General features: G+C 49.7%; 1 protein-coding gene across 1 annotated transcript; it reads right to left on the reverse strand.

Annotated features, from left to right (window-relative positions):
• Window positions 1–55: 55 nt before the first annotated feature.
• On the reverse strand, window positions 56–16,366 carry SH2D7 (SH2 domain containing 7). The gene is made up of 8 exons (XM_083711935.1): window positions 16,214–16,366; window positions 15,744–15,833; window positions 11,727–11,892; window positions 10,331–10,543; window positions 10,064–10,076; window positions 8,589–9,610; window positions 6,315–8,111; window positions 56–1,055 (listed from the first exon to the last, which is right to left on the reverse strand). The coding sequence occupies exons 1-7, from the start codon at window positions 16,354–16,356 to the stop codon at window positions 8,052–8,054; spliced, it is 1,707 nt and encodes a 568-aa protein (XP_083568061.1). The 5' UTR covers window positions 16,357–16,366; the 3' UTR covers window positions 56–1,055; window positions 6,315–8,051.
• Between the last annotated feature and the right edge of the window lie 303 nt (window positions 16,367–16,669).

Here is a 16,669-nt window from a genome sequence, read left to right on the forward strand (position 1 = left end):
GGGAAGGTGGAATTGGGGGACTAGAGCACTGAACAGAAGTACCCAAAATGAAATGTTTTGTTTAGGTATCCAGGATTTTAATATAGATGCAATTTGAGGATAGTGTGTCAACCCTGAAATAAAAAGTAGCAGCAAAGTAATTTTGAGTATTGGACCCTCCCCCCCCCCCTTATCGTGGGTGCTTAGGGTGATTCTAGATGCTGTTGGGCTCCAAATCCCATCACCCCCGTTGCATCCCAGTGATAAAAGTGGCTAGAGAGATTTCACTCTGTCTGTCTGTCTGTCTGATAGTGCTACTACAGCAGCCATTCCCAGCAGGGTGCCCTGCTTGACTTCAGTCCTACCAGCCCCAGCCAACATGGCCAAGAGGAAGGGATGATGGGAGTTGTGGTCCAATTGCAAAGGGAGAAACACAGGTTCCCCATTCCTAGGGGAGAGAGTTATATGGACCAAAAGGTGTACTGAAAATCCCCATAAAAAGGTAAAGGACCCCTAACAGTTAAGTCCAGTCGCGGGTGACTCTGGGGTTGCTGTGCTCATCTTGCTATACTGGATGAGGGAGCCAGCGTTTGTCCGCAGACAGTTTTTCCGGGTCATGTGGCCAGCATGACTAAGCCACTTCTGGTGAAACCAGAGCAGTGCATGGAAACGCCGTTTGGCTTCCCGCCTGAGCGGTACCTATTTATCTACTTGCACTTTGACGTGCTTTTGAACTGCTAGGTTGGCAGGAGCAGGGACAGAGCAACGGGAGCTCACCCCATCACGGGGATTCGAACTGCCGACCTTCTAATCAGGAAGCCCGAGGCTCTATGGTTTAGACCACAGTGCCACCCGCGTAGCTCCTAAAACCCCCATAGTCCTGTGATATCCCCGGTCTGTGAATTTGGGGTCTCCTGCTCAAAGCGGGGCAGTTGGGTGCTGTGTCACAGTGCTGGCTGCGGCTGATGGGAGTTGTAGCCCAAAAGCATTCCCTGGGCACCAGCTTGACAAAAGTCATTATAGGAGTTGTATGCAGGTGAGACTCTTCTAACAATGATTCCAACCCTGTTACTTTTCTATATTGAAATATACTCAGAGTCGCAAAGTGATTTCATGCTCTTTATTCAGCTCATAGTGGTGAGGAGGAATGAATGCAAGTCCCCTCAGAGTATCTGCTTTATATACATTATTTACACAATGGGCTGCACATGATTGGCTAATTCCGGAATTCTACTGTAAGCCAATCAGGTTGTGGATTCACTTCTATCTGGAGCATGATTGGGTGGTTCCTGCTAACCAATCATACTGCTGCATTGTTCTAGGACCAATCAGACTGCTGCCTTTTGGAGCCTATTGTTCTAGGACCAATCAGACTGCTGCAGTTTGGATCCTATTCGACTCAGTACATAACACCCCTCCCCTCTAAGTTCCAGTCCTGTCTGGGAGGTTGCATTCATAGTTCTCAAGGTACGCCGGCGGCCTATGTGTACATTGCGGCCTGGGGTGTTCCCTGGTCCGGGGTTCAGGTTCTGGCTCGTGTTCCAAGGATGCTGGCTGTGATGGGGCTGTTTGGTCTGGCGCAACTGGCTCGCTCAGTCGTGGTTCTGGTTCCGGTGTCCTTTCGGCCTCACGGGTCCTCTCTGTATTTACTGATTCTGCCTCTCCTGCTTGCCCCTGCTGCTCTATGGGCCTCACTGCCCCACTGTTCCTTTGGGACTCCTCTGACCTGTCCTCCTCCTCCTGGTTTTCTCCCGGGAATCGTCTCCGTATCTGGTCGCAGTGGCGGCGCCAGCATTGCCCCCCATCTGTTAGCACCTCGTATGACACGGGGCCAGTGACCCTGGTGACTGTGGCGGGTACCCATGCAGGGCCTGCCCCAAAATTCTTTGCGTACACTGGGTCCTGGGCCGTGAAGGTCCGGGGGTTCCTGCCTTCCCCCACCACTACCTCATCCTGAGCTCTATCGGGGTGAAGGCGGTCCAATCTGATTGCAAGGCGCCGACCCATTAGTAGTTCAGCGGGGCTCCGGCCAGTCGTTGAGCTGGGGGTGCTGTGCTGTGCTAGAAGGAATGTGGCAAGGCGGTACTCCCAATCCCCTTGCGTCATGCGGCGAAGGGTGTCCTTGGTGGTCCGCACCATGCGTTCTGCTTGGCCATTGGTGGCCGGGTGGAATGGCGCCGAACGGATGTGGCGGATGGCGTTCTGCACTGTGAAGGTTTGAAATTCTCCTGACGTAAATGCAGTCCCGTTGTCTGAGACGAGAGTGTCAGGGAGCCCGTGGGTTGCAAACAGCCTGCGTAGTACCCGGATGGCTGCGGACGTAGAAGTGGACGGTACCAGTGCGACTTCCAGCCATTTGGTGTAGGAGTCCACTGTTGTGTATTGAGTCAAAGGATTTTATATCTGCATTATTATTGTCTGTATTTGCATTAGGGTAAAGTAACTGCCTTTTGGTTCCAGAGGGTACAGCTACTATTGGTTCATTTAAGCTGCTGTATTTGGATCCTCTGTCTTATTGGTTGCCTCCAAAAGGCAGGACTGTGATTGCCTGAGATTGTTCCCTCCAAAATGTATCCTTTCTAGTTTGTTCCCTGTCCCTATAAATGTAGCTCTCCCCTCCTCAGTCTTCAGTCTTGTTGCTTTAATAAAGAAGTGTTACTAGAGAACTGTCTCCAGCATATTATGTCAAGAGAGCTGAAATCACAAACCCCACGTCACAACATCCACCACTATGAAGAATGTTTCCCCCTGAAAGGGGCCAGCAAAGTCCACATGCAGGCGTGACCATGGTGCTCGGGCGGACTCCCATGACTGCACTGGGGCCCTTGGGGGATCTGGGCAGGATTCTTGGCAGGCCTGGCAGTGTTTGATCCAGGCCTCTATCTCTCCGTCGATCCCCGGCCACCACACGTAACTCCTGGCAAGGGCCTTCATTCTTACTACCCCTGGGTGTGTCTCGTGTAGGGCTGTGAGGACCCTTTTGCCGAGGGGCTGGGGAACAACGACCCTGCTTCCCCATAACAGGCACCCCTTGTGGGCTGACAGTTCATGTTTGCGGGTTGTGTAGCCGGCGAATTCTGGCCCGGGGCTGCTGCTGGGCCATCCCCTCCACACCCAGTCCAGGACCCGGGAGATGACCCTATCTTTCTTGGAATGGTGTGCAACTTCTTGTGCCTGAATGGGGCGGTCGGGAAGCAGCTCCAGGCTCATAACCTCTTGTGCAGGTGCTGGGTCGGGGCCTGTTTCCGGTAGTGGTAGCCTGCTGAGGGCGTCTGCATGGCCCATCGCCTTTCCAGGGCGGTGAATCAGTGCATACTGGTAGCTGGCAAGGAAAATTGACCACCTGAGGACGCGAGGAGACAGCACTTGGGGGGGTCTGCTTTTCGGGGGCAAACAAGCCAAGCAACGGCTTGTGGTCAGTCACCACGGTGAAAGAAATCATGGAATTTTTTTACTCCCTTCACGATTGCCAGACCCTCCTTGTCGATTTGCGAGTAGTTCCGCTCGGTTTCGTTGAGTGTCTGGGAAAAGTATGCTACCGGTACCTCTCTTCCACCCGGGAGTTGGTGTCCCAGGACAGCGCCAAAGCCATAGGGTGAGGCGTCGCATGCTAGCACAACTGGCAGCCTCTCGTCGAAGTGTGCCAAGACCGAGTTTGAGACAAGCAAGTCCTTGACTGCCTGGAATGCAGCCTCCTGGCGCTGGCCCCACACCCAAGGAGCCCGCTTGTCCAGGAGTCTGTGTAGGGGCTCTGCTACCGCCGCCTTGTGGGGAAGGAAGGAATGGTAAAAGTTCAATAGTCCCAAGAAGGCCTGAAGTTCAGTCTTGTTCTTGGGCGCTAGGGCATCACAAATGGCCCGTACCTTGTCCCCAGTTGGGTGGACCCCTTCTGCATCCACCATAAATCCCAGAAAGTCCACCTGAGGCACTCCTAGTAGACATTTTTCCCGCTTCACCTTGAGACCCGCCGTCTCGAAACGGTGCAGAACGGTGCGGAGGCGGTCCTCAAACTCCTCGGGTGTGGGCCCAGCAATCAACACATCATCGAAGAAGGGGTGACACCAGGAATCCCTTTAAGGAGAGAGTCCATTAGATTCTGGAATATGCCTGGTGCCACGCTGACCCCGAATTGCAGCCGCTTTACCCTGAACGCTCCTCTGTGCGTCACAATCGTCTGTGCCTCTGCTGTAGCCTCATCTACTGGCAGCTGTTGATATGCTTGGGCCAAGTCCAGCTTGCCAAAAATTTTCGACCCAGCCAGGGTGGCAAGGACATGCCTGACCACTGGCACTGGGTATGCATGGGCCGTGAGGGCCTTGTTTATGGTACATTTGTAGTCTGCGCAGATGCGGACCGAACCATTAGGCTTGACGGGTGTGACAATTGGGGTTTCCCAGGGGGCATTAGGCACCGGCTCCAGCACTCCTTGCTCCACGAGTCGGTCCAATTCCTCATCTATACGGGGTTTCAGGGCGAACGGGACCCGGCGGGCCTTGAGCCTGACCGGTCGTACTGCAGGGTCAAGCTGTAGAGCAATGGGGGGGGCCGTATACTGTCCCAATTTCCCATCGAAACCCCCCGAAATTCCTTGCATATGGCGTCCACATCAACTTGTAAGCTCATGTGGTTCACCCCGGTGATGGCTAGCCCCAGTGGTCCAAACCATGCCAATCCCAGTAAGCTAATGTAGGGGCCCTTGACCACAAGCAAGTCCAGTTGCCGCGTCCGCCCTTTGTATTGCACCCTGAAGGTCCCCACCCCCATTGTGGGGACCTTACGTTTCTGGAAGTCCCGGAGGGTGAATGGGGCCGGCCTGAGTTTGGGACCCCCAGTAGGGCACAGTTTCCTTAAGGTCCTTGCCGAGATTATGGAAAGAGTTGAACCCGTGTCAAGCTCCATGCGGCATGGGGCCCCTTCTATCCGTACCTCTACATAAATTTTCTCTACGTTGGGGTGGGGCAACTGGTATACCTGGAAGTCCATGAGCTCCGTTGAGTTGCCTTGGTGCGTTGGGCCCCGGGACCTGGGGCTCTTGGATTGGTCATCTGATGCCTGGTGTCGGGTGGGCCGAGCCCGACACACCCGGGCGATGTGTCCCAATTTTCTGCACTGCCTGCACTCTGCGTTGCGGAAATGGCAGGTCCTCCTCTCGTGACTTTCTCCACAGCTTGCGCAGTTCCCTCCTTCTCGTCGAGGCAGCTGTGGTATGTGGGCTGCTTGAGTGTGCTGCTGTACTCGGTGCACCTCCTCCCTGTCGGATCCTGAGTCGTTGGTGAGGTCTTCGTGGTGGACCCTCGGTTGGGACGGCTGGCTCGGCCGTGCCTCTTGCGTCGACCTCTCGGCAGCTTCCGTTGCCAGGGCCTCCTCCAGAGCAACCTGGAACGTTAGGTTCTTCTTAGCGTAGAGGCGTCGTTGCAGCTTCTCATCCTTCAGGCCACCGACAAGGCGGTCAAGAAGCATGTTCTCCAGCTCTGAGAAGTTGCAGAACCGGGCAGCTTGGCGGAGAGAGGTCACAAACCCAGTTATGGTTTCCCCAGGGGCTTGCCGCTTTGCGTAGAAGGCATTTCGACAAGCCACCACTGAGGGCTGTGGCGAAAAGTGCCCCTTCAGCTGTTCCATTATTGTTTTGTATGGAACAGTGGCGACGTCTTCAGGTGCAAGGAGAGCCCGGGCGATTTCAAACGTCTCCTCTCCGCAGACGCTGAAGAATATTGCCCTCTTCTTGGCGTCTTCTTCATCGGTGATCCCTTTGGCTTCGAGGAGGAAGGTGAAACGGGAGGCGTACGCTTCCCAGTCTCCAGATGCTGGGTTGAACGGCGAGAAGCTGCTGTCAGTTGCCATTCTGAGTTCCTTGTGTCCCGGAGCTGAAGCCTGGATACACGGTGCGAGGCAGCGGTGCGGCAGGTGGCGGTGCTGCGGTGCTGTGTGTGGCAGTCAGCTCAGCGGGATCCCACCTTTGTTGCCAGTGAAATATACTCAGAGTCGCAAAGTGATTTCATGCTCTTTATTCAGCTCATAGTGGTGAGGAGGAATGAATGCAAGTCCCCTCAAAGTATCTGCTTTATATACATTATTTACACAATGGGCTGCACATGATTGGCTAATTCCGGAATTCTACTGTAAGCCAATCAGGTTGTGGATTCACTTCTATCTGGAGCATGATTGGGTGGTTCCTGCTAACCAATTATACTGCTGCATTGTTCTAGGACCAATCAGACTGCTGCCTTTTGGAGCCTATTGTTCTAGGACCAATCAGACTGCTGCCTTTTGGAGCCTATTGTTCTAGGACCAATCAGACTGCTGCAGTTTGGATCCTATTCGACTCAGTACATAACATATATACATGTTCTTTCATAAGCAAAATACACCACCCAAAACAGGACTTTGTTAAATGACCCCCAACGGTTTTTCTTTAGTTTTAGAATTTATGCTTTTATTCATTTAGGATGTCCATGTGGCCCCTGGAAGGTTGTGCACGAGAGAACTTGGCCCTTGGCATAAAAGCCTCTCTGCTCTAGGGCAAAACTAAGCAAATGAGGGGACACTGAAAGGAGGAGAAAGGGGGCTTGTGATGGGCTTTACAATAGTGCTTTTGAAACATTTCAAAGGGGGGAAAGTGCCAGAGCCTGTCAGGCCTTGACTTCTGTCAAGGTCAGGGGTCAGCAAACTTTTTCAGCGGGGGGGCTGGTCCCTTGTCCCTCAGACCTTGGGGGGGGGCGGACTGCATGTTGCCATGATTATGACCCACATTTTTGGCAAAACCCCTTATTGGGACCAGCCCCAACGTTGCCCAAATGTGACTTTTTTGGAGGGGGGCGTGTTCCCTCACACACCCACGCTGCTTCCTTTGCATTTTATACATTGACGGTTCTTATTTCTCTCGTAAGGTGGGGTGGGTGGGGGTGGGGGGCTGAGGTAAGCGTGCCATTCCTGTCAGCCCTGGAGAGCGTGTGCGCATGCGTGGGTGAAGGGAAAAGCCCTTGGCCGGCGCTGCTCAAGCAAAAACCTTCTTTTCCCCACGTGGCGGCGATTTACCTTTCCTTGGCCCGCCCCGTGCAGCTCCCGAGCGGCCTCCCCAGCAGAGCGCAGAGCTGCATTGGAGTGCAGCCGCCCAGGCGCTCCCCGCTCCCGAGGCGCCTCTGACTGAGCCCCTGCCGCCGCAACTGCCCTTCCTGAAATCCAACCTGTGGCTCCTTTTCCCTCTCCCTCACCCTGGAAGAAAAGATTGCTGCGCGTGCGACGGGCCGAGAAGGGGCTGGTCTTCAGCAGCCGCCCGCCCGCCCGCCCGCCTCACTTTTGACCCCCAAACCTGGCTGAGTCACAAAAACCATTGTGCATGCGCACACTATGCCGGCTCCCTGGATCCCGCACCGTCCGCGGGCCGGATCTAGAAAGCAATTGGGCCTGATCCGGACCGCGGACCATAGTTTGCCGATCCATGGCCAAGGTGAAGAGCCACTTCAAATAAATAGGTAAATATGGTTTTTGCTGCTAAGGATATTTCTAAACATCAGACCTGATACTTATATGTCAGCAGAACCGTCTGACTGAGCAGATAGGACGTTCTATAAAACCATGCATGCCTTGTGATGGGAAAAGGGACTTCTGCAAAAATGCAACCATTGCAGCCCAGAGTAGGAAACAATGAGGTTTCGTAACACGGTGGAAGAAGACTGTTAGGAAGCCAAGCTGCTGCTGGTTCTCATTTAGTGATCTTTAGTACAGGTTGAGGCTCAGAGCGACAGTTCAAGCACAGTGCTCAGAATTTAGTCTTCTTTTCTGCAAACAGGAATCTTCTGGGCTTATCACTCTGGTAGGGAAATGAATTACATGAAGGTTTATTTCAAAAGGAAGGCAGAGAGAGATTTTTAGGTAGTCTACCGAGCAGTTCTGCACGAGGGTAATTGAAAAGGCAAGTTTTGCACCCTGGAAAGTTCATCTTCAGCTTGGATTTTAATCTGAGCTGGGGAAGAAATCAGGGCTCTTTCCCCACTTCCCACCTGCCACACCTCCTTCAGAAAACCCCTCCTCTTCACTGCTCTTCCAGCAGGGGCATCATGGGAGGGACGGAATCAGAGAATCATGGAATTGTGGAGTTGGAAGGGACCCCAAGGATCATGTAGTCGAAGCCTCTGCATTGCAAAATATGCAGCTGACTCATAAGGAGATCAAACCAGCAATTTTGGTGTTATCAGCACCACAAACTATCTAATTGAGCTCACGCAAAACTCTTTCCCCGCTCCCTTTTGACTTGCATGCTGCTATGATGTGACCCAGACACCAGGAGCACTGGGAAGTATGAATTTCTCAGCGTTTCTGACCTTGCTAACTGCATTTCCCAGCCAGGTGCCTAATTTGCAGCTGAAGCAGTGTGCTGGGCACCAGAAAGGCATGGGGCGGGAATGGAGAGCAGGAAAAACTTCTATTCCAAGACTCTGCTGCCACCACTGGAGCAGCAAAAACAGATAAGGGAAGTGGGCACATGTTGGGATCTGGGGGAAGGATTGGGCCCTGTTCCATCCTGGGTGACACCAAAGGGGTGCAAGTGCAACAGGATCTGATTTGGATTGGAGCTGGGAGCTATTTTATGCAAGCTGAGTAGAGTTTACCTTTTGGCTTGCCTTGCATTCTGCTTCTTTTCCAGGACTGAAGTGAATTTGTTCATAGGTGTTCTCTGCAGTGAAGACATTCCTTTTTGAGGAAAAGGCTTTGGAGAACGGATCAGGGCTCTTTTTGCATGGATTCACAGTATAGACCTGTGCCTTAGAGGATCTCCCAGTCTTCACAGAGATTTGATCATAAGTCTCTTTGGGCTGTATTAGTGAAGACTGGAGAAGCTTTTCTGAATTGGGGTCATGGGTGATGCCCTTTGACCAAGTAAAAGGAATCTGTTCATAAGTATTGCTTGCCTCATCAAGATCATCACCATGGAGGGGTGCTGTGGATTTAGGGTGTTTCATCTTAATAATCTGCCCATGCATGTTTCCCCTTGGCAAATCTGGCAAACTCTGGGGGTGGTTTGGTTCCTGAGGCTCTTTCTCAAACACAAGAGAGCTGGCATAGGCTGCAAATAGAGACTGCGACCCCCAGAGTTCTGAGGAGGTCACAGGCTTATTAGGTAACTTAGGAGACAGCTTGGGAGGAGCTGAGGCAGGAGGGTTTAGCATTGCTTTCTTGGGTGTAGCAACAGAGGATGGACCACTGGTGGGGGCAGGGAATGCCAAACAGCTCTTGTCTTGGTCTCGGCTAATTATGGAGTAAGTAGTTTCTGGATGGGAGTTTTCTGTGACTTTTTTGCCATATAGACTATCAGATTGCTTAGTCAATGCAAACACGGCACTTGTTTTTTTCTTGTAGGGAGAGGCACTAACTTGGCTGGGTTCTTCAGGCTTTGGCAAACTGTCCACCAACACTTTGCACATGTCTTTTGGCACCTCCAGGCTCCTGTTGTCTAAGGGGTGTTTCTTCACTGCTGAATAAGCAATGCTTCCTTCGGTTCCAAAGTCTTCCTCAAAGGTTTCTGCTATTAGCAAGCAGCTCTTGTCTGGCACCAGTGGGGCTGCTTCGGGGTCCTGCTGAGATGGAAAGGGGCAGGAAAGCAAGAAGAAATGGCTGAGATTAATCTCCAGTTCTTAAACAAGGATTTCAAGATGAGAGAGGACAGTGATCTTTTCAAAGAACATCTAAAAGAGCTCTAGTGAGTCAGGCCATTGGCTTATCCATTCCAGCATCCTGTTCCCACAGTGGCCAACTGGATGCCTATGGGAAGCCCTGAGGCAGGACCTGAGCACAGCTCTCTACTTCTGATTTCCAGCAACCAGCATTTGGAGGCATATCACCCCCCCCCCCCAGTAGAGGTACAACACAGCCATCCTGCCTCGTAGTCAGTAGGGGTGGAGAAAGAAGTTTGATTCAGTTCACATTTCAAGGAAGCTACATAAAGAATTTCACTGGCTGCTGGCTATGTTCCTGGTTTTGGTGTGTGAAGCCCTATAGAGCTTGGGATCAGGCTACCTGAAACATGGTCTCACCCCTTCTATACCTAGTTGATCACTAGGCTCTTCAGGTGACGATGCCATCTTACCAGAAGGTCCATTCTGCGCAACATAGGAAGCAGGCCTTTTCTGTGGTCGCACCTCCTCTTTGGAATTTCCTCCCCTTGAAAATTAGGCATTGCCTCTCTTACCTTTTCGGCACCTACTGAAGACCTTCCTCTTCCAACTTTTAAGTAGAGTGAGGGTTTGCCTCTTTTAGTAATTGGTCTATTTAAAGCCATTTAAACTACTGAAAACCACTGCCAGCATCTTTCTAACAGTAGCCACTCAGAGCTTTTTCCTCAAGAAAAATCTACCTCTCGGTTCTCCCTTGACAAAGACTCCTGCTGCTCCTGAAGCTTTTTCCTGGGTGTCGCTGGCTGGGGGCTGCTCTCTTGTTTTGCTGGCCTGGGGGCTGGTGAGCTTCCAGACACTTCTCTGGTCAACTCCGAAGTGGTGCTTGCAGAGCTTTGCTGGAAAGCTCTTGGCTGATGCACAGAGATTTCATCATAGATGCTTCTTTCCTCTTGCTATCAGGGTATGGAAAAGAAATAGAAAGGGGGATAACAGTAGTTAGATTTGCAAGAGGATTTGGAGGAAAAATGGAATGCTGAATTAGATGGACCTTTGCTCCAGGGAATATGTCACTTTCAGTTTTTCTCAACTTTTCATTTTCCCAGCCTTAAATGTTAACACAGAGTTTTCAGGCAGCTGTAGAAGTTAAATGAATCCTTTCCTGGAGCATCCCTGCAGTTGAAAGAATACAAAGCCCAGTGTCCCTTGACCCCCATAACCTCCTTGTCCGCCCCACACCCCTCAAACTACAGCCCCCCCGGCCTGCCTGCACCTTGCCAGCTACAGCCTTCGCAACCACCCCAATACCCCCAGGGCCTGCTCCTTCTCAGGGTCTCCTTATTGTTTTTATTCAGCATGGCAGCTGGATGGGTGGCTGCCAGGGGCCTGCCAGGCCAGAGAGTCAAAGCTTCCCACGGTGGCAGTGTCAGCAGTGGTGCCCCCCTTGTGCCACTCCCCCTTTCTCTTCCCCCGGGCCTGGTGCAAGACTTTCCCCTCTTTCCCTCCACCCACCTTCTCCAACTTGGGCAGAGGAGGTGGCGGTGGCGGCGGCGGAGGAGGAGAAGGCCTCACTTGGCAACTCTCTCTACCTCTGCTTCCCCCAACACCAAGCCATTTGCAGTTAGCGTATCTCTATGAAGATGGGAATTTGGGACTCTGTATGAGAAAGTGAGAAGCCGTGATGGCTTAAGGGTTTTTGTGACGGTCCCGGCATTTTGGGGGCAGTTGGAGACTATGCCCTAGACTTGTGTTTTCTAGTCCAACCTTCAGGATCAAACTCCAATAACAAAGTTATAATAAAACATAAAAACAACACAGAAGATCAAACATGAAAATGCACCCCAACCCCCCAATAAACCCCAACAAAATTCAGCAAATTATATCAGAAAGTTAAAATAGGCTATAAAATGTGTTGAAACATCTGGGCACATAAAGAGGTGCTTATCCAATTTTAGGGTACCATCATGTCCAGATGAACGGGATTGCTGATCACATTGCTGTACTTGGCTAAAAGCAACAGGATGACTCTATCTGTGGTTGCTTTTGGCAAAATGTAATGCTCAGATCAGCAATTCAGTTCACAGGATGACTATAGGAAGGATTATATTTTTGAAACAAAGTCTCTAATGCTTGACTTACATTTGGACAGGCCGTAGTCAGATTTTCTCCGAAAGGCTCTATCTTGGAAGTCTGGTAGTAGCTTATGAGCTCCGCAAGGCTTGGATGGGTCTGGGTGTCCCCTGATATGACATAACATCCATTCCGTTGACAACTGATGACAAAATGGCGGCATCGATCTTTTCCCCTGCGGTCAAAAGAAGTGCCCCTTTTAGGACTAGGCAGAGAGGAATTTCCACTGGTCTAGGAGTGTGGGCAAGGGGAGCAGAAGATCTGGGCGCATTGTTAGCGACAGGTCCTGTACCCTTAGGCAGCTACTAAGTCCGCTTCAGAGAACATGATTCATGTCCTTGACTGGGACGGGGGCAACTCAGCTCCATGCACAGCCTGCAAACAGGGCTTGACCAGGGATGCTTCCAATGTCCTCCTCATTCAAATTTCAACCTGAATTAGCAAAGCACTTAGTCCATACAATCACTCCATACATTTAAATATATATATTTTATTTTAATAATAATAATAATTTTATTATTTATATCCTGCACATCTGACTGGGTTGCCCCAATACAATAGAAATGTTTGAGAGATTCAGAAATGAGCAATAGCTTTCCTGTTTGACACCGTATGGTCCACAACTCAATACAGCATACATGTAAAGCATTATTATACCACTTTTAACAGTCACGGAGAAGCCTGGGAACTGTAGTTTATAGTTTATCAAGGGTGCTGATCTCACAGAGCTGCAGTTTCCAGCACCCATAACAAACTACAGTTCCCAGGATGCTCCATGCCTGTAAAAGTTCTTTAAGCGTATGATTTGGAGGTAGCCCCAGTTGATCCTTCGTTATTCTGGGTTTCCTAACTTTGTCTCGATTACTGTGCACCCAGGTTGGCAGCCATTGCTATGTCTTGTGGCAGTGAGTTCCAGAGTTTAACTATTTTCTCTGTTCAGAAGTGCTTATTTCCGTCTGTCCCAAATTTCTCACCATTTAGCTTTGGTGGACAATCCCTGGTTCTAGTATTAATGAGAAAGAATGAAAAACGTCTCTCCCGTCAGTTTCTCCACAACAGACATGCTTTTATAAACTACTATTGTGCCCCCGACCTGCTTCACTTTTTCTTCCTAAACTAAAAAGCCACAAATGATTGTGACCTTTCCTCATACAGGAGTTGCTCTAGACCCCCATCATATTGGTTGCTCTGCTTTGCATTGTCCACTGCTCTCCAATAGCCTTTTTTAGTTACTGCCACCAAAACTGCTGGCATTTGCGGGTAAAGCCCAACCACACTAGCAGCAACCAAGAGACCTCTCCAGGATACAAACCTGGGCAGTGTGCAGGGATGTCCTGGGCTTCCCAGAGAACAAGACCCCCTGTCTCTCGGCCTCACTGATGTGGTCCAAAGGAAAGCAGAGCAAGACGTTGGGCACCAGCTTGGCTGCAGGAGTTGCTGGAAGGAGGCAGACAAGGCGCCATCCAACCGTCTTAGGGACTCCACTCCAAATTTGTGTAGGGTTTACTCCTTAGCCTTTTCTTCTTCTGAAGATATTCCACAAGGCAGCAGAGCTTTAGGATCAGAGTTTTCCTTCTCCTAGATGGGCTCCCTAGACGGACAAGCACCATCTGCCCCTCACATCCCTTTATAGCATGGGCAGAAACTGCCTTCTTAACCGTTGGGCATGCCCTTGGACTCGTCCACTCCATCTGCCAAAGCCTGTCTTCGCATGCAGGGGAAGACACAACTCTCCGAGGGTTTGAGTCCCATTAGCTACCCATACCTGGTTGAACTGGCCAGTCAAAGCTATTCCTGGGATTGTGGCCACTGTTGCATGCTGACAGTTTCTAGGAGCCACAGGTGAGAGCTGAGTGCAGGGTGAGGACCAAAGGTGGACAAAGTACCTCAGAAGGAGCAGGACATGTTCCCAACCAAAGGTACTGTCCCTCCGCTAACACATGACACACCCACCAGAACTGTACACATTTGCAAATCAGGCTAGTTGCTGCTTCTGAACAATTGTCAAGGCAGCTCCACATGTGCAGCACTGCAGTAGTCCAGACGTCCTGCCTTCAAGTAAGTGGGGCGCAAAAAACAGAAAGGTACAGAATAGGGACCTCCATGATCATAGGCTTCATTTGGCCTGTTAAAAACTCCAAAGCACCCTAGAAAATGTTCCTAAGAGCCACTAGCTCCCATAAGATAAATTTCATTCTTTCGTTTCTTTTATTTGTTTACAACATAGCAAGTATAATAACAGATGCCAAATAAAGTAAAAGTCGAAAGGATATCTAGCGGTAAACTTATAGGAACAAATTTCCATACCAAAATCAAACATAATAAATTAACATCACAAAGGTTCTGCTTAGCACATGAGGGTTTACCTTATTATACATTAGTACATTAGAAAAAGACTGCATTTTTCGTGGGAGAAGTTATCTTGTTGGCTGTGCTCTCTGCTTCTCATCATATATTTAATTCTTTTAAGCAGAGCATTACCAGAAGCCTGAATACTGACCTTCTGTATAAGAAGGAGTACCTCTTCATGGAAAGTCACCACAGAAGGATTGAATTCAGACATAGCATTTGAGAGAAGAGATGGACATAGCCCGTCATAAGGCTTTGGGTGTGCAATAAATGCTTTTCATTTGACAACAAATGAGCCACAGTGACAGAAGCCACCATGCAGAGACTCATCAAGGGCCTTCGACACATTAACACGTCTGAATTTGCATGAGTACCTCTTTCACCATTTGTGGTATGACTAGCAAACTATCTGAATGGTCTCGATTAGCACCAGGAGTCAGTTTTCTCTGAACAATCGGCTGCTCTTATGTCACAGAAAGTGATGCTTTGAAGGGGAGCCAGGCTCCACAACAGGACTGGGGAATCCTCCCGTGGTCGCTGGGCTGCAGCTCCCAGCATTCTTGGCCCATGGTCCCGCTGGCTACGGCTGTGGGGAGCTGGAGTCCATCACCACCTGGAGGCCAGCCCTGCTCTGTAACAAAATTGGCAGCACCAGAGCTTCAAGGTCTCACAGTTGTGGGGCGGAGGTGTCCTGTCCATGTCCTGGCCATGCTGAGGACATCACAAATGGCACCCTGAGAGGAGAAGGAACTTTCCCACAAACCAACTCAGAAGCCTGTAAAAATCCATGGAGAATAAGGCTATCAAGGGCTGCTAGCCACACCAGTCACTATACAGTTTTCCAGAAGGTGGCTAAAAGAAGGCAGAAATAGTTCCTGCTGAAACTCTACTGGCATGGAGTTCCACAGGGCAAGCTGCCAGAGGGAAGCTGCCATATCCCATATACTTACCAAACAATTGCTTAAGGATGGTAGTCCAGGATCCATCCCCACCCCACTTATAAACCTACGGCCAAAATAATCATTTCAGTGTCAACAGAGCCAAACAATATCACCAATGGATCTCACCACCTGTAGATGAAACCTGCAGAATTTGATCCAAAATCAACCCACAGTAAATCCACTGAAGTTAATGGACATGCCTAACTTAGTTCCACTCATTTCAGCAGGTCTATTCTGAGTAGAACTTGATTCAATTCAGTCTTAGGAGGGACAACGTAGAGTATTGCATCACAGTATGGCATTTCCTCCTGATTGCAGTCAGTGGCCTCAAATTACATGCATCTCTGGAATTAGTTCCCTGTTGCCCCATCATTCCTTCTCTTTCCAGTGCTCGGGTGACACAGGCTGCTCCCTAAGTAGTCTACCTAAGACCATCTACACACAAGAGAGAAAGCTTTCAGGAGGCTTGAAGGGGCCCAGGGCTTTCAGAAGAACACCAAATTTATATAGAGGCAGCAACCCTTGAGATGGCCATCCACCCAAACCACCCCATGGGGACTGAGTGGCCACAGAAAGCGGACTGCCTATTGGAGGAGAAATGGCAGAGAGCGAGAGCAGTGATTCTACATGACGTTCTGCTGGAAGTCCAAAACAAACAAACAAAAACCCAGTATAAGACAATTTGAAAATGGTGGCATTTTCCAGCCAAAGAGACAATCTAAACTCAAAAGCTTACCTGTAGGAGAGGATGTATCCAAACGATCTCTCATTTAATCGGATGAGAAAACTGCCAAAGCTTTTTTCTTTCAGCTGCTCTTCAGTTTGCCTGTACAAAGAGACAGCTTCTTTTATAATGTCACAGCCTGATTTGGTACAGAAGTAGAGGTTAGACATGAAAGATTCTGTCAGTTTTTGTTTTTTCTCCATTTCTCAATTTTCCAATTGTAAATTCAGTTCTTAACATTTCCACATCAGTTTGCATTTTTTAAAAGTCCTCAAGAAAAGTGGATCTAATAAATCCTATCCCGATGATCTACTCACTAACCCACAGCAACCCTATCATGGACTCTCCTGTTAAGCACATTTTCTTTTCTTAATAAAAAGAGAAAGGTACAAAACCAGCAGCCTCCCATCAATCCCAAATCATCTACTTCAAAAGACAGTGGCAATTAACTAAAACATTCATTTCAGTGCTTTTCTCCTTACTTCCTTGTAATGAATCCATGGAACCATTCTGGCAAGCTGCCGTCCTGTAACATAAGAGGAACTTGCGTCTGCAGAAACCACCTCAGCACCAGGTCCTTGAGCATCTCGGACGGCTGGTTCTCAATTTCCAGGCTGGCTTCCATCCCTCAAGCAAATTGCGGTGCCTATTATTTATCCAGAGATGGAAATAGCTGAAAGAGGGAGGGGAGGAAAGGAAGAGTTGCGTGGCCTGTATTATAGCCTCCTAGAGATCTCATTTGCTTACAGCTTTCTCTTCCAAAGAGTAAAAATATAAACAGAGGATCATGTTTCCTCAATAGCAGGGATAGCATGCAACTTTACTTTGGGGCAACTCATGTGACTTTCAAATTGTCTGACAGAGCCTGAACCTCTAGCTATTGTATTTTGTTGCATTTTTATCCCACCTTTTTCTCCAAGGAGCTCTACATGACACAT

This window comes from Podarcis gaigeae, assembly GCF_964106915.1.
Source record: "Podarcis gaigeae genome assembly, chromosome: 14".
NCBI lineage: Eukaryota > Metazoa > Chordata > Lepidosauria > Squamata > Lacertidae > Podarcis > Podarcis gaigeae.